The sequence below is a fragment of the Oncorhynchus mykiss genome, chromosome 15, assembly GCF_013265735.2.
Source record: "Oncorhynchus mykiss isolate Arlee chromosome 15, USDA_OmykA_1.1, whole genome shotgun sequence".
In the NCBI taxonomy this organism is placed as follows: Eukaryota; Metazoa; Chordata; class Actinopteri; order Salmoniformes; family Salmonidae; genus Oncorhynchus; species Oncorhynchus mykiss.
In genome coordinates this window covers 60,194,259-60,214,121 of record NC_048579.1, presented here as the reverse complement: position 1 = coordinate 60,214,121, position 19,863 = coordinate 60,194,259, and the positions used below count along the sequence as shown (strand labels likewise).

General features: G+C 43.9%; 1 protein-coding gene across 6 annotated transcripts in view; it reads left to right on the top strand.

Moving 5' to 3' along the window:
- Nucleotides 1-19,863, top strand: part of LOC110490483 (membrane-associated guanylate kinase, WW and PDZ domain-containing protein 2) — a 278,882-nt gene that overhangs the window by 210,929 nt on the left and 48,090 nt on the right. For all 6 annotated transcript variants that reach the window (XM_036944869.1, XM_036944868.1, XM_036944870.1 and 3 more), the window contains exons 7-9: nt 7,851-7,908; nt 11,196-11,317; nt 13,166-13,348. In XM_036944869.1, the coding sequence (XP_036800764.1) occupies nt 7,851-7,908; nt 11,196-11,317; nt 13,166-13,348 (363 nt within the window). The remainder of the gene's footprint in view (nt 1-7,850; nt 7,909-11,195; nt 11,318-13,165; nt 13,349-19,863) is intronic.

Genomic DNA, 19,863 nt, shown 5'->3' with positions numbered 1-19,863 from the left:
AAAATCCCCTTTTTTACTTTTAATCCTACCCTGTGATGTCATAGAAGAGCAATTTTGTTTCTTACTTTCAGCATATCTTTTTAACCACAGCTCATAGAAACACACAGTTTTCACATAATGTATTTAGACACTGGTTTGGAGATAATGAATTTCCCAACTTGTTTGAACTACTGATGTGAATCCAAATTCTAGGTTTCCTTTGATTTATAGTCACACCTAAGCTCCCCAATCCACTGTGTTTGTTATAGTCTTAGAATTGGGATTCACAATCAGTAGTTCAAACAAGTTGGAAAATTCATTATCTCCAAACCAGTGTCTAAGTACATTATGTGAAAACTGCGTGTTTCTATGCTGATATTGATTGTGTTAGTTATTACGTCCTTGGTAAATGCCAGAACAGCAACCTTTCTCCTTTAATTTAATTATTTTTTCATATTGAGTTCAAATTAACGGTGTGCTCATTAACGGTGTGCTCATTTCCGGGGGCGACAGTGGCGGCGGAGTAAAAACTAGGCCTAAGAGAATACTTTTGCTAACTCCACTCCTTATTTTGAGGGGGAGCAGTTAGGGGTCAGGGGTCAAGTACAGCAGCATAGAAGGGGAACGTGTCTGTAGGATTAGTAGTCCAAATGGCCCACCCTCATCAGACAGCCCCTCCCCTCAGCCCAAAATACTTCCCTCACTTACTCCTCCACAGGTTACCATGGAAACATTAGCTATGATTCCATTAACTTGTCCAGTGATTTTTTTGGGTCGACATTTAGAAAGTTTGCATAGAAAATGGATGTGACAATTGCCCACTGCGGTGCGTTTCCATTTAACTATCTTTTGTCGATAAAAACAGCTGGACTTAATGACGTCCCACCTTAAAAAAGAAACCTGCAGGGTCGATTACAAATGATTTAGTTCAAGTGTTTCCATTACCCTATTAGACAAATTGCTCATTAATAAATTGCCGACAGTCTGTATGCTCTCCCACCTATCGGTGTCCTGTCGCAGGTAGCTCGTGAAAGCCAGCATGGATGGAATGCAAGAATTGACTAAAATTTGCCATATTCGTATAATTCTCATGTGCCAACATATCACCACGGTCTGTGCCATAGTTTAATTTGCACTCCTGTAGATTTTAAATCATTGGATGGTGAAACTTCTATCCAGCCAACCAGAAAAGCAAGGTGATTCAGGCATTCTAGAAAGTCAGAACAATCCTTGTCCTGCAAAGAAAACATTTATTTTTATATTTGAAAAAAATCTATTTTAGACTGTCGGCACCCCGACCTACGGGCAGTAAATGGATCTGATTCATTTGATTCAATGCGATTGTCTTTGAGGACGGCAACAATAGAAATACTATTTATTTATGCCTATTAATAGCCATTGTCAACTTCCCTCCTGGTTATTTTGCTCACAACTCACTGTCAGCCTGTTTAGAAATTAGGCCATCTTATGGATTTAGTACAGAAAAATGATTTGTTTGCAAATGCTGGGGCCATGACATCACGGGCCCCGCCCCCCGCGCACCTTAAAAAGATTCTGCTATCATAATTTATTGGAAAAACAGTTTCCATCATCATTTGTCGCAATACAGCAACACAAAAAACAAATCCACGCTGTCGAATGGAAACAAATGTTGTCAATCTTTAGAAAATGTCTCCTATATCTGCTGTTTACATTACACGTGTTGCAATTACATTTTTTGCAACATTGCTTTTGTCGAATTAACCTAGGTCAAAGGAATGCTGCCTAGTGTAAGGAGAAGGTTTACTTGAGGTCCTTCAAGGTCTTCTTTCTTAAGACTTGTTTCGGTTTATGACTCTGTTTAAGACGGATACTGTGTGCTGTTGTGATTCAGCTGGACTGGGGCTGTCATGTTAATATACAGTATATCTCAGTGTGTCAGGGGCTATATAGATGTCCTCTGTTCCATCTGGCAACCACCTCATCAAGGAAAGAGAATAAACCCAGCAAACCACTTCCTCCTCTTCCTCCTGCTCCTCTTCCTCCTCATTCTCAGCAGCAGTCTGACTGATATTACCTCTGTCTCAGCATGGTGGTGCTATCACTGTGACAACACACACTAGTTCAATTCCCGTTTTCCTTTTTCCTTCACTGGCTTCCGTCTTAGTTGCTCTCTCCTCATTTCATTCCAAAACAACGAAAGCTGTTTGGAGAGTGAATCAAGTGAAGTGAAGATTATAGAGAATTGTGGGGGATCAGACCTGGCGAGGCTATTCTAGAAAACACTTCAAATGAGGGCTTCAAAACAGAGGCCTAAGGGCATAACTTTGCTAACTTCAACCCATATTTTGAGTATTGGAATAAGGCCCTTGGGATGTTTACACACCTGACTCTCAGTGGGAATACCCTGGAGAGATACTCAGCGAGTGGAGGAAGCGGCCAAAGGAAAAAGTTGAGATGTATTGGTCTCCTGTCTAAGCAGGCACCAGTGGGAAGGGGGTGCGACATCAGAGGCATCCCCATGTGCTGCAGGTGACCTGAATTCACTTCAGCCAGCTCCTCCCCCGAAGAAAGGAAAAGGGAAAGCAGGGGAACATGGGTAACATGGGCTGTTCCTCTCCTCAGACAGAATTAGAAAGGCCAGATGAAATATGCATGAGCATGAGAGCATGAAACTTTACTTCAAAAAGTCTCTGTGTACGAGTGCATTTTAAAGTGTTTTCCTTTAGAGCTCTTCAAACAGGGAGAGAGGAGCGGACAGGAGAGGAGAGGATGGCCGAACAGGGAATGAGATAGAGGAGGAGAGAGTGAAAGAATGGGGAGAGCTTAGAGAATCCCCCTGCTGAAAGCAAAATGGAATAAACCAAAGGAACATTTACTGAGGCCTAGCCTACTGATGTCGACAGTTCTCAGACTGCATGGAAAACCCTGTGGGAAAACCCATTGTTTTATTTCAACACTCAGTCTCTTTGCTCTATACCAGTGGTTCCCAAACATTTTATAGTCCTGTACCCCTTCAAACATTCAACCTCCAGCTGCGTACCCCCTCTAGCACCAGGGTCAGCGCACTCTCAAATGTTGTTTTTTCTGTCATTGTAGGCCTGCCACACACACACACTATACGATACATTTATTAAACATAAGAATGAGTGTGAGTTTTTGTCACAACCCGGCTCGTGGGAAGTGACAAAAGAGCTCTTATAGGACCACAAATAATAATATAATAATAATCAATCATTTTTGCTCTTTATTTAGCCATCTTACATATAAAACCTTATTTGTTCATCGAAAATGGTGAATAACTCACCACAGGTTAATGAGAAGGGTGTGCTTGAAAGGATGCACATAACTCTACAATGTTGGGTTTTATTGGAGAGAGTCTCAGTCTTAAATCATTTTCCACACACAGTCTGTGCCTGTATTTAGTTTTCATGCTAATGAGGGCCGAGAATCCACTCTCACATAGGTATGTGGTTGCAAAGGGCATCAGTGTCTTAACAATGCGATTTGCCAAGGCGGGATACTCTGAGCGCAGCCCAATCCATAAAATTGGCAGTGGCTTCTGATTAAATTACATTTTCACAGAACAGCGTGTTGCAATTTCGACGAGGCTCTCTTGTTCAGATATTGGTAAGTGGACTGGAGGCAGGGCATGAAAGGGATAACGAATCCAGTTGTTTGTGTCATCCGTTTCGGGAAAGTACCTGAGTAATTGCGCATCCAACTAATTCAGGTGCTTTGCTATATTACATTTAAAATTGTCCATAAGCTTGAGTTCATTTGCACACAAAAAATCATACAATGATGGAAAGACCTGTGTGTTGTCCTTGTTAATACAGAGAGAGAAGAGCTCCAGCTTCTTAATCATAGCCTCAATGTTGTCCCGCACATTGAATATAGTTGTATGTGTCCTTGTAATCCTAGATTCAGATCATTCAGGCGAGAAAAAACATCACCCAGATAGGCCAGTCGTGTGAGAAACTCGTCATCATGCAAGCAGTCAGACAAGTGAAAACCATTTTCACTGTAGTGTCCAAAACGTCTTTCAAGCTGTCAGGCATTCCCTTGGCAGCAAGAGCCTCTCGGTGAATGCTGCAGTGTACCCAAGTGGTGTCGGGAGCAACTGCTTGCACGCGCGTTACCACTCCACTATGTCTCCCTGTCATGGCTTTTGCACCATCATTACAGATACCAACACATCTTGACCACCAAAGTCCATTTGGTGTCACAAAGCTGTCCAGTACTTTAAAAATATCCTCTCCTGTCTTCCTGGTTTCCAGTGGTTTGCAGAAGAGAATGTCTTCCTTAATTGACCCCCCATAAATGTAACGGACATATACCAGGAGCTGTGCCAGGCCCGCCACGTCTGTTGACTCATCCAGCTGTAAAGCATAGAATTCAATGGCTTGTATGTGGAGCAGCAATTGTTTCAAAACATCTCCTGCCATGTCACTGATGCGTTGTTTGATGAAGATATTGTCTGTATAGTTTTTTTGGCCTGTTCCCCCAGCATTGTCCCAGCCATTTCTGAGGCAGCAGGAAGAATGAAGTCCTCCACAATAGTATGGGGCTTGCCTGTCCTAGGCACTCAGTAGCTCACCATATAAGACGCTTCTAGCCCCTTCTTATTAATGCTATCTGTTGCTTTTATACATGTCTTACTACTCAAAAGTAATCTTTATTATGCGCAAGAGTGAAGGTTTATCGAGTTGTGAGATAGTACTTTTGCACATATACCACACTGTGGCTGAGGAAAGGCACTACTCCCAATATAAGTGAACCCCAATCAATATAGTTCTCATCATATTTGTGCCTCTTCAATGGTCTATCGTCCCTGTCTGTTGTTCGGTGCTTTCCCAGGTAAGGGGGTAGTAGCTCTTCAGCTGCATCAGATTCACAACTTTCAGTGTCCGTGCTAGCTGGGCTAACAACAAATGTAGAATTACTGATGCTAGCATTGGATGTGCTCATGGAAGCAGAACAACTTGTGTCGTCGACAGGTGCAGGTAGTAGCAGCTGCTGGTAGTAGCAGTACTACCAGTAGAGCTGGTATGTGTCTCTATGGGCCTTACTAAATGGACTGTTTGAAAATTGACTTTTTAAAATAATTTAAATGCGAATCACATTTTTATTTGGTGTACCCCCGACGGCATTGCCAGGGATACGCGTACCCCAGTTTGGGAATACCTGTTCTTTACCATTATAATTGTCACTGATGTAAGGTGAATTGACCTGGGACAAGGGATGTACTCTAAAACACTATACCACATTTAACACTGGAGCTCCTTCAGATGTATCCTTCCTTAGGCTTCCTGGGAGTTGACAGCTCCTCAACAGCAGCGTTTAGACTGTGTTGGCCCTATAAAGAGCACAAATTGTTACAGTGACAAAGTGGCCCTTCTCTTCAGCGCTGCAGGCTAATGGACAGCACAACTCTCTTTCTCTCTGTCTCTCCCAGATCCATGGAATCATTCCTCCCACGCTACTAACTGACAGGGGCTGTGACTGTGCTTAGTGGAGCGAGAGTCTTCTGGAGTTCAGCATTTAGAACACACTTACTGCACACACACATAAACATACTCACTGCTGTGTGTGTGTGGGGGGGGGGGTATGCGTGCGTGCGTGTGATTGCGCGCGCGCGCGTGTGTGTGTGTGTGTGTGTGTGTGTGTGTGTGAGCATGCTTCTGCGTGTGTTGTATGTGCTCTACACAACCTTTTAAGCCAAAAACAGTGACATTGAAACAAACAGTAGGAATCTAGAGATATTGGCTACCTGCAGTGTGGTGTTGTGTGTATCTCTGAAGCTCTGCTGAAGACACAGACAGACAGACTGCCTGCCTAGCTCTGAAGCTCTGCTGAAGACACAGACAGACAGACTGCCTGCCTAGCTCTGAAGCTCTGCTGAAGACACAGACAGACAGACTGCCTGCCTAGCTCTGAAGCTCTGCTGAAGACACAGACAGACAGACTGCCTGCCTAGCTCTGAAGCTCTGCTGAAGACACAGACAGACAGACTACCTGCCTAGCTCTGAAGCTCTGCTGAAGACACAGACAGACAGACTGCCTGCCTAGCTCTGAAGCTCAGGTGGTTTTAATAGAAGGGTGTTTCATTAGACGGAGTGGTGCGTGGCAGAAATACATGGCAGGACTTTGATCTGTGTGGTGTTTTTCTGTGTGTGGAGCTCAGTGGAGGTGAGAACATGAACCAGCCTCTTTCATATTTAATGAGTGAAGATGGGGCTAAGGAAGGGAGAGAAGAGGAGCACTGAGAGGAGATATTCCGTAGGGCTGTCAACCCACTCCTAGCAGACTCACATATCAGTCACAGCACATGTAGTGGGTGTGTTTTTGTGGCTGGTGGGGGCGGGGAGTGGTGTGTGGTAGTGTGTGTGTGTGTGGGGGGGGGGGGGGGGGGGGGGGGGCTTCCGTGTGTTGAACAGTGTATGTGTGTGAGTAAAAGGGAGAGACATATGGCATGCATGTGCTTGTATTGATGTATTGTGACTTACTGTGCATGTGTATGACGATGGAGCCAGGGATGTTAATATAAAGGACCATGTGTCTCCAGAAACCTGATATTTCTGAATCACCATGGAGGTCCTGAGAGACCCATTCTGACTGATGTGTGTAGTTAGGAGATATTATCTCCACTCTCCTGATTTGTCCAGCTCTCTCCTCTCTCTCTCTCTCTCTCTCTCTCTCTCTCTCTCTCTCTCTCTCTCTCTCTCTCTCTCTCTCTCTCTCTCTCTCTCTCTCTCTCTCTCTCTCTCTCTCTCTCTCTCTCTCTCTCTCTACTTGTATAACTTTATCAGCTGGGATGTCTATCCTGTAAATAGCTTATGTCAGAGACTGTATAAAATAGTTAGCATTTAGCTAGCATTCGCTATTGGATTTTACATGTACTTGTTAGCATTGCTAACCTTTGAATTGAGAATAGTGTTCATTGCCGATATTATCGAATATCCTGGGATGGAACAAAGTCGGTATGAAGGTATGACTCCCTCTTTACTGCCCAAGCCTATTTATAACACTTCTCATGATGCCACAGTGGTGGCTCTTCATATCAGAGTAGAAACAATGTGTAGGAACACTTGCACCATCAACACCGACATGACTGAAGTTATGACATTCTACGTTCCACTCAAAGGTTTATTTTGGGACCACGACAGTTGACAGCTACTATGTTAGATCCACAGTCAGTCTATTCTGAGACCCCACTGTAATAGTGTAATGTGTTCCAGTTAAATATTGTGTGGGCTAAGGGGCCCAGGAGCTATGTACGTGCTCCAGATACAAACATTTAAACTATATCCAAACATCGCTGGCATCATAACTTTTGTAAATATCTGAATATTTACAACATAGAAAGGATGGCAGGACATGAATATTTAAAATCACCCCAATTCAAACCACTCCATCTATCAGTGTGTTTGGTGTAGTGTGAGAAATCAGGAGATGGTTGGTGTAGACCTGTGGGTCCATATTGACATTGATTTTAAGTAACCTTTGGTCCACTGCTTGATAAACAGCCATTCTCCTTCACACTCGTGAATTTTGGATCTGAATTTTGATTGCAAATGCTGATGGGGTTATCATGTGTCTTGTCTCTTAACTTTGTCCAAATGTTTTGGCAGTGTTTGCAAGTCTGGAGGCTCATAGACCTCACCAAGTATTCAGTAACTAGCACAGTTACCATAGAGCATAATAAATCATTTTCAGATTTAGCGTAGTCAATTAAGATTTTATAATTAACCTCAAATCCTCTGTAATAAATGACCATACAATAATGTTGTGATCAGAATTGCCTGATGAATATATTGTTATGTGAATCGACATGCTGTCCCCCGGCCTGTTGACTGACTAGTATGTTGTTGTGCTTGTCTCTTCCACAGAGCTGCCGTATGGCTGGGAGAAGATCGATGACCCTATTTACGGAAGTTACTATGTGGAGTAAGTCTGGACCCACTGCTTTAATAATGAATGACTATTTTGATTTCCGGTGTTCCCCCGTGTTACGTTTCCACTGTCCTGTGTTAGTCAGAGTCATTAACGCTTTTTCTGCTGCTTATTTATACCTCTATCTCTGTCTGTCTGTCCGTGTGGATGGGTCAGTGGGTGATTGTTTGTTAGGCATTTGTGAGTGTGTGTGTGTGTGTGTGTGTGTATATGTGTGTCTCTGTGTGAGTGTGTACCTGTTTACATGCGCACGTTTATGTGTGTGTGTGTGTGTGTGTGTGTGTGTGTGTGTGTGTGTGTGTGTGTGTGTGTGTGTGTGTGTGTGTGTGTGTGTGTGTGTGCGATGGTGATGTGTCTCTGTCTTCTCTATTGAACCAAATGTACCCTTCCTATTCTGGACGTGTCCTTTCTCCTGCTGGATGCGCACTAGTCCCCCTAGTCCAGGGAGAGGAGGGAACGTCTATTTATAGCCTGGCTGGAGAGGGAGTTTGGCTGACTGGCCGTGTTCTATTCTCTATCCCCAAGAAAGGCTAGAACACTGCACCTGCCTTGCCTATACTCCCTCTCTCCCGCTGCCATGTAGAAATCCCATATCCCCAGGCAGCCACTGAGCCATTGCACACACGCACACTAGCACCATACCTGACCCTGCCAAGTCCAATAGTTACAGATGAAGTCAGAAGTTTACATACACCTTAGCCAAATACATTTAAACTCAGTTCTTCATAATTCCTAAAATTTAATCCTCGTAAGAATTCCCTGTCTTAGGTCAGTTAGGATCACCACTTTATTTTAAGAATGTGAAATGTCAGAATAATAGTAGAGAGAATGATTTATTTCAGCTTTTATTTCTTTCATCACATTCCCAGTGGGTCAGAAGTTTACATATACTCAATTAGTATTTGGTAGCATTGCCTTTAAATTGTTTAATTTGGGCCTCCCGGGTGGCGCAGTGGTTAAGGGCCACCAGAGACTCTGGGTTCGCGCCCAGGCTCTGTCGTAACCGGCCGCGACCGGTAGGTCCGTGGGGCGATGCAGAAATGGCCTAGCGTCAGGGATATCCTTGTCTCATCGCGCACCAGTGACTCCTGTGGCGGGCCGGGCGCAGTGCACGCTAACCAAGGTTGTCAGGTGCATGGTGTTTCCTCCGACACATTGGTGCAGCTGGCTTCCGGGTTGGATGCGCGCTGTGTTAAGAAGCAGTGCGGCTTGGTTGGGTTGTGTATCGGAGGTCGCATGACTTTCGACCTTCGTCTCTCCCGAGCCCGTACGGGAGTTGTAGCGATGAGACATGATAGTAGCTACTAACAATTGGATACCACAAAATTGGGGAGAAAAATGCGGTAAAATTAAATAAAAAAAATAAAAACATTTGTTTAATTTCGGCCAAACGTTTCGGTAGCCTTCCACAAGCTTCCCACAATAAGTTGGGTGAATTTTGGCCCATTCCTCCTGACAGATCTGGTGTAACTGAGTCATGTTTGTAGGCCTCCTTGCTCGCACACGCTTTTTCAGTTCTGCCCACAAATGTTCTTGAAGTCAGGGCTTTGTGATGGCCACTCCAATACCTTGAATTTGTTGTCCTTAAGCCACTTTGCCACAACTTTGGAAGTATGCTTGGGGTCATTGTCCATTTGGAAGACCCAATTGCGACCAAGCTTTAACTTTCTGACTGATGTCTTGAGATGTCGCTTCAATATATCCACATAATTTCCCTTCCTCATGATGACATCTATTTTATGAAGTGCACCAGTCCCTCCTGCAGCAAAGCACCCCCACAACATGATGCTGCCACCCCCGTGATTCACTGTTGGGATGGTGTTCTTTGGCTTGCAAGCATCCTCCTTTTCCCTCCAAACATAAAGATGGTCATTATGGCCAAACAGTTCTATTTTTGTTTCATCAGACCAGAGGACAATTCTCCAAAAAGTACAATCTTTGTCCCCATGTGCAGTTTCAAACCGTAGTCTGGCTTTTTTATGGCGGTTTTGGAGCAGTGGCTTCTTCCTTGCTGAGGGGCCTTTCAGGTTATGTCGATATAGGACTCGTTTTACTGTGGATATAGATACTTTTGTACCTGTTTCCTCCAGCATCTTCACAAAGTCCTTTGCTGTTGTTCTGGGATTGATTTGCACTTTTCGCACCAAAGTACGTTCATCTCTAGGAGACAGAACGCGTCTCCTTCCTGAGCGGTATGATGGCTGCATGATCCCATGGTGTTTATACTTGCGTACTATTGTTTGTACAGATGAACATGGTACCTTCAGGCGTTTGGAAATTGCTCCCAAGGATGAACCAGACTTGTGGAGGTCTACATTTTTTTTCTGAGGTCTTGGCTGATTTCTTTTGATTTTCCCATGTCAAGCAAAGAGGCATTTAGTTTAAAGGTAGGCCTTGAAATACATCCACAGGTACACCTCCAATTAACACAAATTATGTCAATTAGCCTATCAGAAGCTTCTAAAGCCATTACATAATTTTCTGGAATTTTCCAAGCTGTTTAAAGGCACAGTCAACTTAGTGGAATTGTGATACAGTGAATTATAAGTGAAACAATCTGTCTGTAAGCAATTGTTGGAAAAATGACATGTGTCATGCACAAAGTAGATGTCCTAACCGACTTGCCAAAACTATAGTTTGTTAACAAGAAATGTGTGGAGTGGTTGAAAAACAAGTTTTAATGACTCCAACCTAAGTGTATGTAAACTTCCCACTTCAACTGTATGTCCCACTGCCTGGCTGTACCGTTGAGTTGACCTCATATCTCATGAAGAAACAGAGGGTGTGTAGGCCGGGCAGACGCTGTGCGTACCTACAGAAGCATTATTCCTCCAGTCTCGCACCGTCCAGGAGGGCACATCTAAATGATGATTAATTACTTCCCACTTTCCAAATTACAGTATTTATAATTATCGACTATAATTATCGACTCGCTCCCGAAGACGTACCAAATTAGCACTGACAGAATGTTTTTAGAAAATACACTCAAGGAGACATCTTTTTTCAGAACCAACTCCAGAAATACTAAATGATTCCTAATGCTGATTACAGGAAGCTGCTGATATCAGTAGAATGGGACATAATTGGGCATTTGTTCATTTTTTCTTAGCCAAGCCATTCTGCAGCTCCATTACATAATACTAGGGATAGTAAGGCTATTGAATGAATCATCGTAGCACAGCACTGTGCATCCAGCTCTTTACAGAGGGAGAGAGGAAGAGGATGAGGAGGTGGATACTACAGAGAGCACAGAGGAATGTTATACCTTTCTTTCTCTGTAGCCACATAAACAGGCGGACACAGTTTGAGAACCCAGTCTTGGAAGCCAAGAGGAGAGTCCAGCAACACCAGCAAATGCAAGAGCAGGGTCTGTCCTCGCTGCCCCTACCTACTATCTACAGAGGTAAGGCACCGTCTACCTCTACCCAATGTGTTAAGAGTTTGTGTAGGATTCTTGTGTGTAGATGTTTTCAGCTCTAGGGAAATGTCTGTCATCTTTGTGTTTGTGTATCACTCATTCTTCACAACTCCCTTTTCTTCGCTAACACTTCGCTAACACTTTGCTAACACCAGCTTCTCTGTTCAGCACACGTTTACCACCCCACTAAGTTCATCGAGGCTGTCTGAGGTAAACCATGCTGTATAGGTTGAGAGGGTTTATCTCCGTGTTAAATTGGCCTCTGTGAGTGAAGGGGTTTGTCTCCATGGTTACCCTTCCTGTACGCTGAAAAGTGGCAGTGACAGAAGAGAGGGGTAAAAAACATGAATATTTCCTCACATATAAACAAGGAGATAGAAAGGAAGTTTACTTGTGGGAGCAGCAGACAGTGAGTGGACTACTTTATCTCTGTCACAGTGGTAGAGGAGGTTCCACTCTCCGCCACGTTACCCACAGCCACCCTGGCCCACATCGGCCCGGCCCCGGAGCGCTGCCAGAGCCTCAGCGACCTCTCCCAGTCCCTCCCCCCGGGCCACCGGGTGTCGCTGTTGGACCTGCACACCCACATGCCCCCCGCCTCCACCACCAACTCCCCACTGCGGCGCCCCCACCGGGCGCGGAGGGATACGTCGTGCTTCCCACACCAGCATCTCCACCAGTCGCTGCACGCCTTTGTGGTAGAGCCGGCTGCTGTGGGTTGTAGCCCCCTGTGGTGCTCTCTCAGTAAGTAGGGCAGTGAGTAGTGATACAGGCTTGTTCTTCATCTGCCTGCACTGAGCTGCCGCGCTCTCTTTTCAAAGCATGCCTGCTTCCCCGGCAGACCCACGCTGGATCCCTCCTCATCTCAGGCGCTCGACTCGCTGCTTGACATGTTTGATGGCGCTACACTTCGTTGTGTCTTCCCCTCCTTACGTCTGGCGGCAGGCAGCAGAAACTGTAAACACCCTGCTCTATGTCTGGACGCCTGACAACAAACGTTGGCTTTAAGCAAACAGAGAGAGACGGGTGTGTGCCCCCTACTTGCCTTCCAAGGTGAACGGAGGGGAGATTGAATTGAGTGTGGCAAACCCTCGTTGGCTGAGTTTTCCCCTTTGCCGTGCCAGAGACTATTTCATGAATCCTGGCCTTCCACTTTTTGGTTCCCTGAGCATTGTTTTTTGGGCGGATGAAGCGAGCTCATGATTCTTCAGTGTTCCAACAGCATGTTGTTCCAGAATGTGAAGATCTCTCACTTGCTTCCCTCACCCCTCTGAGAAGGGAAATATACCAAGCTACTCCCATGGATGTAGATTATTCCCTGATGTTCTGCACTGTGTTTTTGCTCCAGCCTCTGAGTGTGTATTCAGCTAACAGAACCCTGGTGTAGGATGGGAGTGGAAGTGATGACAGTTTACATGGCTGTAGACGTTCAGTGGAAAGTCCTTGGCTGTGGCAGCTTGGAGCTGGAGCAAACACCGTCCCACCTGCATAAGTCAGCACCCAACCCTCACTGTTCTAACCCTGCCTACCCCTCCACCTACCCAGAAAGTATCCCTGTGTTCATGCAGCCCCTCCACCAAACAAGCCTCACCTCTACCATCCTATTGAATGATAAAATGGCCTTGCATCAGCATTTGTGGTGCATCATGCTCGCTTTGTAAAGGTCTAAGTATGATGTATGAGTGTATATTGTTTATTGATTGTGTGTGTGTGTCTATGTGTGTGTGTGTGTGTGTCCCTGTACACTTGTACTTGTGTGTGTTGTGTCTGCCTGTGTGCCTGTCTGTCCGTCCCTCCGTCTGTGTGTGTGTATGTGTGTGTTCTCCCTTACAGAGAAGCCCTTGTTCACACGGGACGCCACCCAGCTGAAGGGCAGCTTCCTGTCCACGGCCCTACAGAAAAGCAACATGGGTTTTGGCTTCACCATCATCGGAGGAGACGAGCCAGATGAGTTCCTGCAGGTCAAGAGTGTCATACCTGACGGCCCCGCTGCACAGGACGGAAAGATGGACACAGGTAAAACTGACCTCGTCTGAAAGATAGACACAGGTCAAACTGACCTCGTCTGAAAGATAGACACAGGTAAAACTGACCTCGTCTGAAAGATAGACACAGGTAAAACTGACCTCGTCTGAAAGATGGACACAGGTAAAACTGACCTCGTCTGAAAGATGGACACAGGTAAAACTGACCTCGTCTGAAAGATAGACACAGGTCAAACTGAGCTAGTCTGAAAGATGGACACAGGTCAAACTGACCTCGTCTGAAAGATGGACACAGGTCAAACTGACCTCGTCTGAAAGTTGGACACAGGTCAAACTGACCTCGTCTGAAAGATGGACACAGGTCAAACTGAACTAGTCTGAAAGATGGACACTGGTCAAACTGACCTCGTCTGAAAGATAGACACAGGTCAAACTGACCTCGTCTGAAAGATGGACACAGGTCAAACTGACCTCGTCTGAAAGATAGACACAGGTAAAACTGACCTCGTCTGAAAGATGGACACAGGTCAAACTGACCTCGTCTGAAAGATAGACACAGGTCAAACTGAGCTAGTCTACAAGATGGACACAGGTAAAACTGACCTCGTCTGAAAGATGGACACAGGTCAAACTGACCTCGTCTGAAAGATAGACACAGGTCAAACTGACCTCGTCTGAAAGATGGACACAGGTCAAACTGACCTCGTCTGAAAGATGGACACAGGTCAAACTGACCTCGTCTGAAAGTTGGACACAGGTCAAACTGACCTCGTCTGAAAGATGGACACAGGTCAAACTGAACTAGTCTGAAAGATGGACACTGGTCAAACTGACCTCGTCTGAAAGATAGACACAGGTCAAACTGACCTCGTCTGAAAGATGGACACAGGTCAAACTGACCTCGTCTGAAAGATAGACACAGGTAAAACTGACCTCGTCTGAAAGATGGACACAGGTCAAACTGACCTCGTCTGAAAGATAGACACAGGTCAAACTGAGCTAGTCTAAAAGATGGACACAGGTAAAACTGACCTCGTCTGAAAGATGGACACAGGTCAAACTGACCTCGTCTGAAAGATGGACACAGGTCAAACTGACCTCGTCTGAAAGATGGACACAGGTCAAACTGACCTCGTCTGAAAGATAGACACAGGTAAAACTGACCTCGTCTGAAAGATAGACACTGGTCAAACTGACCTCGTCTGAAAGATGGACACAGGTCAAACTGAACTAGTCTGAAAGATGGACACAGGTCAAACTGAACTAGTCTAAAAGATGGACACAGGTCAAACTGAACTAGTCTAAAAGATGGACACAGGTCAAACTGAACTAGTCTAAAAGATGGACACAGGTCAAACTGAACTAGTCTGAAAGATGGACACAGGTCAAACTGAACTAGTCTAAAAGATGGACACAGGTCAAACTGAGCTAGTCTAAAAGATGGACACAGGTCAAACTGAGCTAGTCTGAAAGATGGACACAGGTCAAACTGAACTAGTCTAAAAGATGGACACAGGTCAAACTGAGCTAGTCTGAAAGATGGACACAGGTCAAACTGAACTAGTCTAAAAGATGGACACAGGTCAAACTGAGCTAGTCTGAAAGATGGACACAGGTCAAACTGAACTAGTCTAAAAGATGGACACAGGTCAAACTGAACTAGTCTGAAAGATGGACACAGGTCAAACTGAACTAGTCTGAAAGATGGACACAGGTCAAACTGAACTAGTCTAAAAGATGGACACAGGTCAAACTGAGCTAGTCTAAAAGATGGACACAGGTCAAACTGAGCTAGTCTACTCACATTGAACCACACACATTCATAACACAGACTTCTACACACACACAGTATTTACCCACATGTATTCTATACATACTGACAAACAGGTAAATGTACACATTACATGTACATGCTTACTTAAACGACACACGTACAAGACATGAACACGTACAGATAGCAAGAGAGTGTTTGGACTGGAAATGGCCTCTCCTTGAGTGTCTCAATGGGACAGTCTCTCTGAAACAATGTGACAGTCTATAGTGGTGACCCAGCAGGAGAGATAATCTCTATTCCTCTCTATCTATATATATATAGATAGATAGATAGATAGATAGATAGATAGATAGATAATCTCTCTCTCTATCTATATATATATATATATATATATATATATATATATATATACAGTGCCTTGCGAAAGTATTCGGCCCCCTTGAACTTTGCGACCTTTTGCCACATTTCAGGCTTCAAACATAAAGATATAAAACTGTATTTTTTTGTGAAGAATCAACAACAAGTGGGGCACAATCATGAAGTGGAACGACATTTATTGGATATTTCAAACTTTTTTAACAAATCAAAAACTGAAAAATTGGGCGTGCAAAATTATTCAGCCCCCTTAAGTTAATACTTTGTAGCGCAACCTTTTGCTGCGATTACAGCTGTAAGTCGCTTGGGGTATGTCTCTATCAGTTTTGCACATCGAGAGACTGACATTTTTTCCCATTCCTCCTTGCAAAACAGCTCGAGCTCAGTGAGGTTGGATGGAGAGCATTTGTGAACAGCAGTTTTCAGTTCTTTCCACAGATTCTCGATTGGATTCAGGTCTGGACTTTGACTTGGCCATTCTAACACCTGTATATGTTTATTTTTGAACCATTCCATTGTAGATTTTGCTTTATGTTTTGGATCATTGTCTTGTTGGAAGACAAATCTCCGTCCCAGTCTCAGGTCTTTTGCAGACTCCATCAGGTTTTCTTCCAGAATGGTCCTGTATTTGGCTCCATCCATCTTCCCATCAATTTTAACCATCTTCCCTGTCCCTGCTGAAGAAAAGCAGGCCCAAACCATGATGCTGCCACCTCCATGTTTGACAGTGGGGATGGTGTGTTCAGAGTGATGAGCTGTGTTGCTTTTACGCCAAACATAACGTTTTGCATTGTTGCCAAAAAGTTCAATTTTGGTTTCATCTGACCAGAGCACCTTCTTCCACATGTTTGGTGTGTCTCCCAGGTGGCTTGTGGCAAACTTTAAACAACACTTTTTATGGATATCTTTAAGAAATGGCTTTCTTCTTGCCACTCTTCCATAAAGGCCAGATTTGTGCAATATAGGACTGATTGTTGTCCTATGGACAGAGTCTCCCACCTCAGCTGTAGATCTCTGCAGTTCATCCAGAGTGATCATGGGCCTCTTGGCTGCATCTCTGATCAGTCTTCTCCTTGTATGAGCTGAAAGTTTAGAGGGACGGCCAGGTCTTGGTAGATTTGCAGTGGTCTGATACTCCTTCCATTTCAATATTATCGCTTGCACAGTGCTCCTTGGGATGTTTAAAGCTTGGGAAATCTTTTTGTATCCAAATCCGGCTTTAAACTTCTTCACAACAGTATCACGGACCTGCCTGGTGTGTTCCTTGTTCTTCATGATGCTCTCTGCGCTTTTAACGGACCTCTGAGACTATCACAGACCTCTGAGACTATCACAGTGCAGGTGCATTTATACGGAGACTTGATTACACACAGGTGGATTGTATTTATCATCATTAGTCATTTAGGTCAACATTGGATCATTCAGAGATCCTCACTGAACTTCTGGAGAGAGTTTGCTGCACTGAAAGTAAAGGGGCTGAATAATTTTGCACGCCCATTTTTTCAGTTTTTGATTTGTTAAAAAAGTTTGAAATATCCAATAAATGTCGTTCCGCTTCATGATTGTGTCCCACTTGTTGTTGATTCTTCACAAAAAAATACAGTTTTATATCTTTATGTTTGAAGCCTGAAATGTGGCAAAAGGTCGCAAAGTTCAAGGGGGCCGAATACTTTCGCAAGGCACTGTATCTATCTATCTATCTATCTATCTATCTATCTATCTATCTATATATATATATATATATATATATATATATATATATATATATAGTGGTGACCCAGCAGGAGAGTTCATCTCTCTCTCTCTGCACATGTGTGTGGGGTGCAGTGTGTGTGCGAACTTGCCTGCAAGACTGTTTGGGTGCATGTGTGTGCGTGCGGGGCTGAGTTTGTCCATTAATCACTGTAAGGTTTCTTAACACCATAACTCCTGGCCCTGCCTGTGCTCCCCGGGCTGCATGGGACACACACACACACACACACTGAGAAACTAGCCAACTGCACTAAAAGTCAGCAGGGGAATATAACTCTGGAAGTCCTGTCAATGCTCTCTGCATGGCCCTGAGTATTTATAAACTACTCTGCATGGCCCTGTGTATTTATAACTACTCTGCATGGCCCTGAGTATTTATAAACTACTCTGCATGGCCCTGTGTATTTATAAACCTATCTGCATGGCCCTGTGTATTTATAAACTACTCTGCATGGCCCTGTGTATTTATAAACCTCTCTGCATGGCCCTGTGTATTTATAAACTACTCTGCATGGCCCTGTGTATTTATAAACTACTCTGCATGGCCCTGTGTATTTATAAACTACTCTGCATGGCCCTGTGTATTTATAAACTACTCTGCATGGCCCTGTGTATTTATAAACTACTCGGCATTACTAGATTGGACCAAGTGCAGTATTTTCCCTGACTCATTCATCAGTGCCTTGACCTGGTTGTACTGTACTATAATGTACTGTAGTATACTGTACTGTAGTATACCGTACTATACTGTACAATACTATACTGTACTGTAGTATACCGTACTATACTGTACAATACTATACTGTACTGTAGTATGCTGTACTGTATAGTGTTGGCTGATACAGTAGTTGATGGGTCATTTCAGGTCAGACTAGATGGTACATTTTACATTGTGAGATGATCATATGTTTCATGTGCCACAATATATCATGTGGAACTATTACAATGTATGATACACTATAATGTAGCTATTCAAATTATAGCCGAGTCAGACCATTACTGCTTTTCCAGCTGGTAGATAGGTATTATTACTTAGGTGGTGTACAGACCATTTTCGACCAACCTTTTCTTGGCGATACTTCCTCAATTCCCGACTTGGAAGATAACGCATGTCTTCTAAACTTCCATGGATAGTTGCAGCTGGTTGAATTTAGAAAATGCTTCCTTATTAATTTAAATATTTGTTTTGTTCCATGATGTAATCCAACACCGCCAACTTGTCTATTTCAAATATTTTCAAATCTCATTGAGACAGGTGGATGTCCACCCCAAAATGTCTTATGTCATGTGCGTGACTCAGAAATCAATCGTCGTGTTGAATGGCATTCACCTGTCTCGATCAATGAGAAGATTTGAAATAGACAAGATGTCAGTGTACACATTGTTGTATTTACTTCATGGAGAAAAACCTTTAAAATGACAGAGCATTTTCTAAATTCAAACAAACCACCTGCAACTATCCATGGAAGTTTTGAAAACATGCGTTGTCTTCCAAGTCGGGAATTGAGGAAGTATCGCCAAGTAAAGGTTGCAATAATGTCCATCAGCCAGCTGGAACAGATCAGTAATGGTCTGATTAGGCAATATTTTTAATAGCTAGGTATACTATCTATTCTGTGGTCCTCCCAACGTTCTCCTCCCATCCTCTCCTCTCCTCTCCTCTCCTCTCCTCTCCTCTCCTCTCCTCTCCTCTCCTCTCCTCTCCTCTCCTCTCCTCTCCAGACTCAGTGGCCTAGTTAAGCTGTGTTGGATTCTAGCAGCTCATCGTTAATAGAGGGAGAGAGAGAAACCAGGCCTGTGGAAGTGTGAAATTCCCCATTTCAGAAGGATTATTTGTCGCTCTCTGTCCGTACACACACACACACACACACACTCGCACTGTACACACGGCCTCTTCTGCCTGCTTCGCTACATGGTTGCAGACCCAGAGAAATGTGTTGAGGAAAAACATATGATACCATCTCTTTCAGCCGGGACACAGTGGTTAGATGTGACACTGTATTTGTTAGAGGGAAAGCACAGTATTTTTAATGTTAAAGTAAGTGACCTTATACAGTGACCTGGAATGTACAGTATTGGAGGAGGATAAAGTGACACGGTATGTGATGGGGTCCATTGACATAGCGTTGGGTTCATGCAATCAAACCAATAGCAACGTACCTTTGTTTCCACAACTAAACCCACACACGTACCCTTCTCTAAAAACTTAAAGCATCTGCCTGTGAAGGGAAGCTACCTACTATTCTTAAAGGTGACTCACCACCTGGATTCGGTCTTATGGAGCAACATTTGAAATTGTGTATTTTACATTGGATACAAGTAGAGACTCAGAGCTACAAAATGGTGTGTCATACACTAAAATGGTGTATCATACACTGCATTTTTGAGGAACAATGGGAAAGTAATTCTGCTTTGAAAGTTGATAAACTTGTAAACTCACTTTAGAGAAAATGGCCATTGAATGTTTTGGTATCTAGTGATGAGCTCTTTTTTGTCTACACCCATTCAGCATCGTTCACAACCTTTAGCCCCACCCATCTCGTTTCGCTCTCGGAGCATTTGCTTACCTCCTGGATAACATGAAGACAGCCTAACCAGCTCTGCTGGCAACAATTTCATTACGCTTTTTTGCGGACGTTTACTGA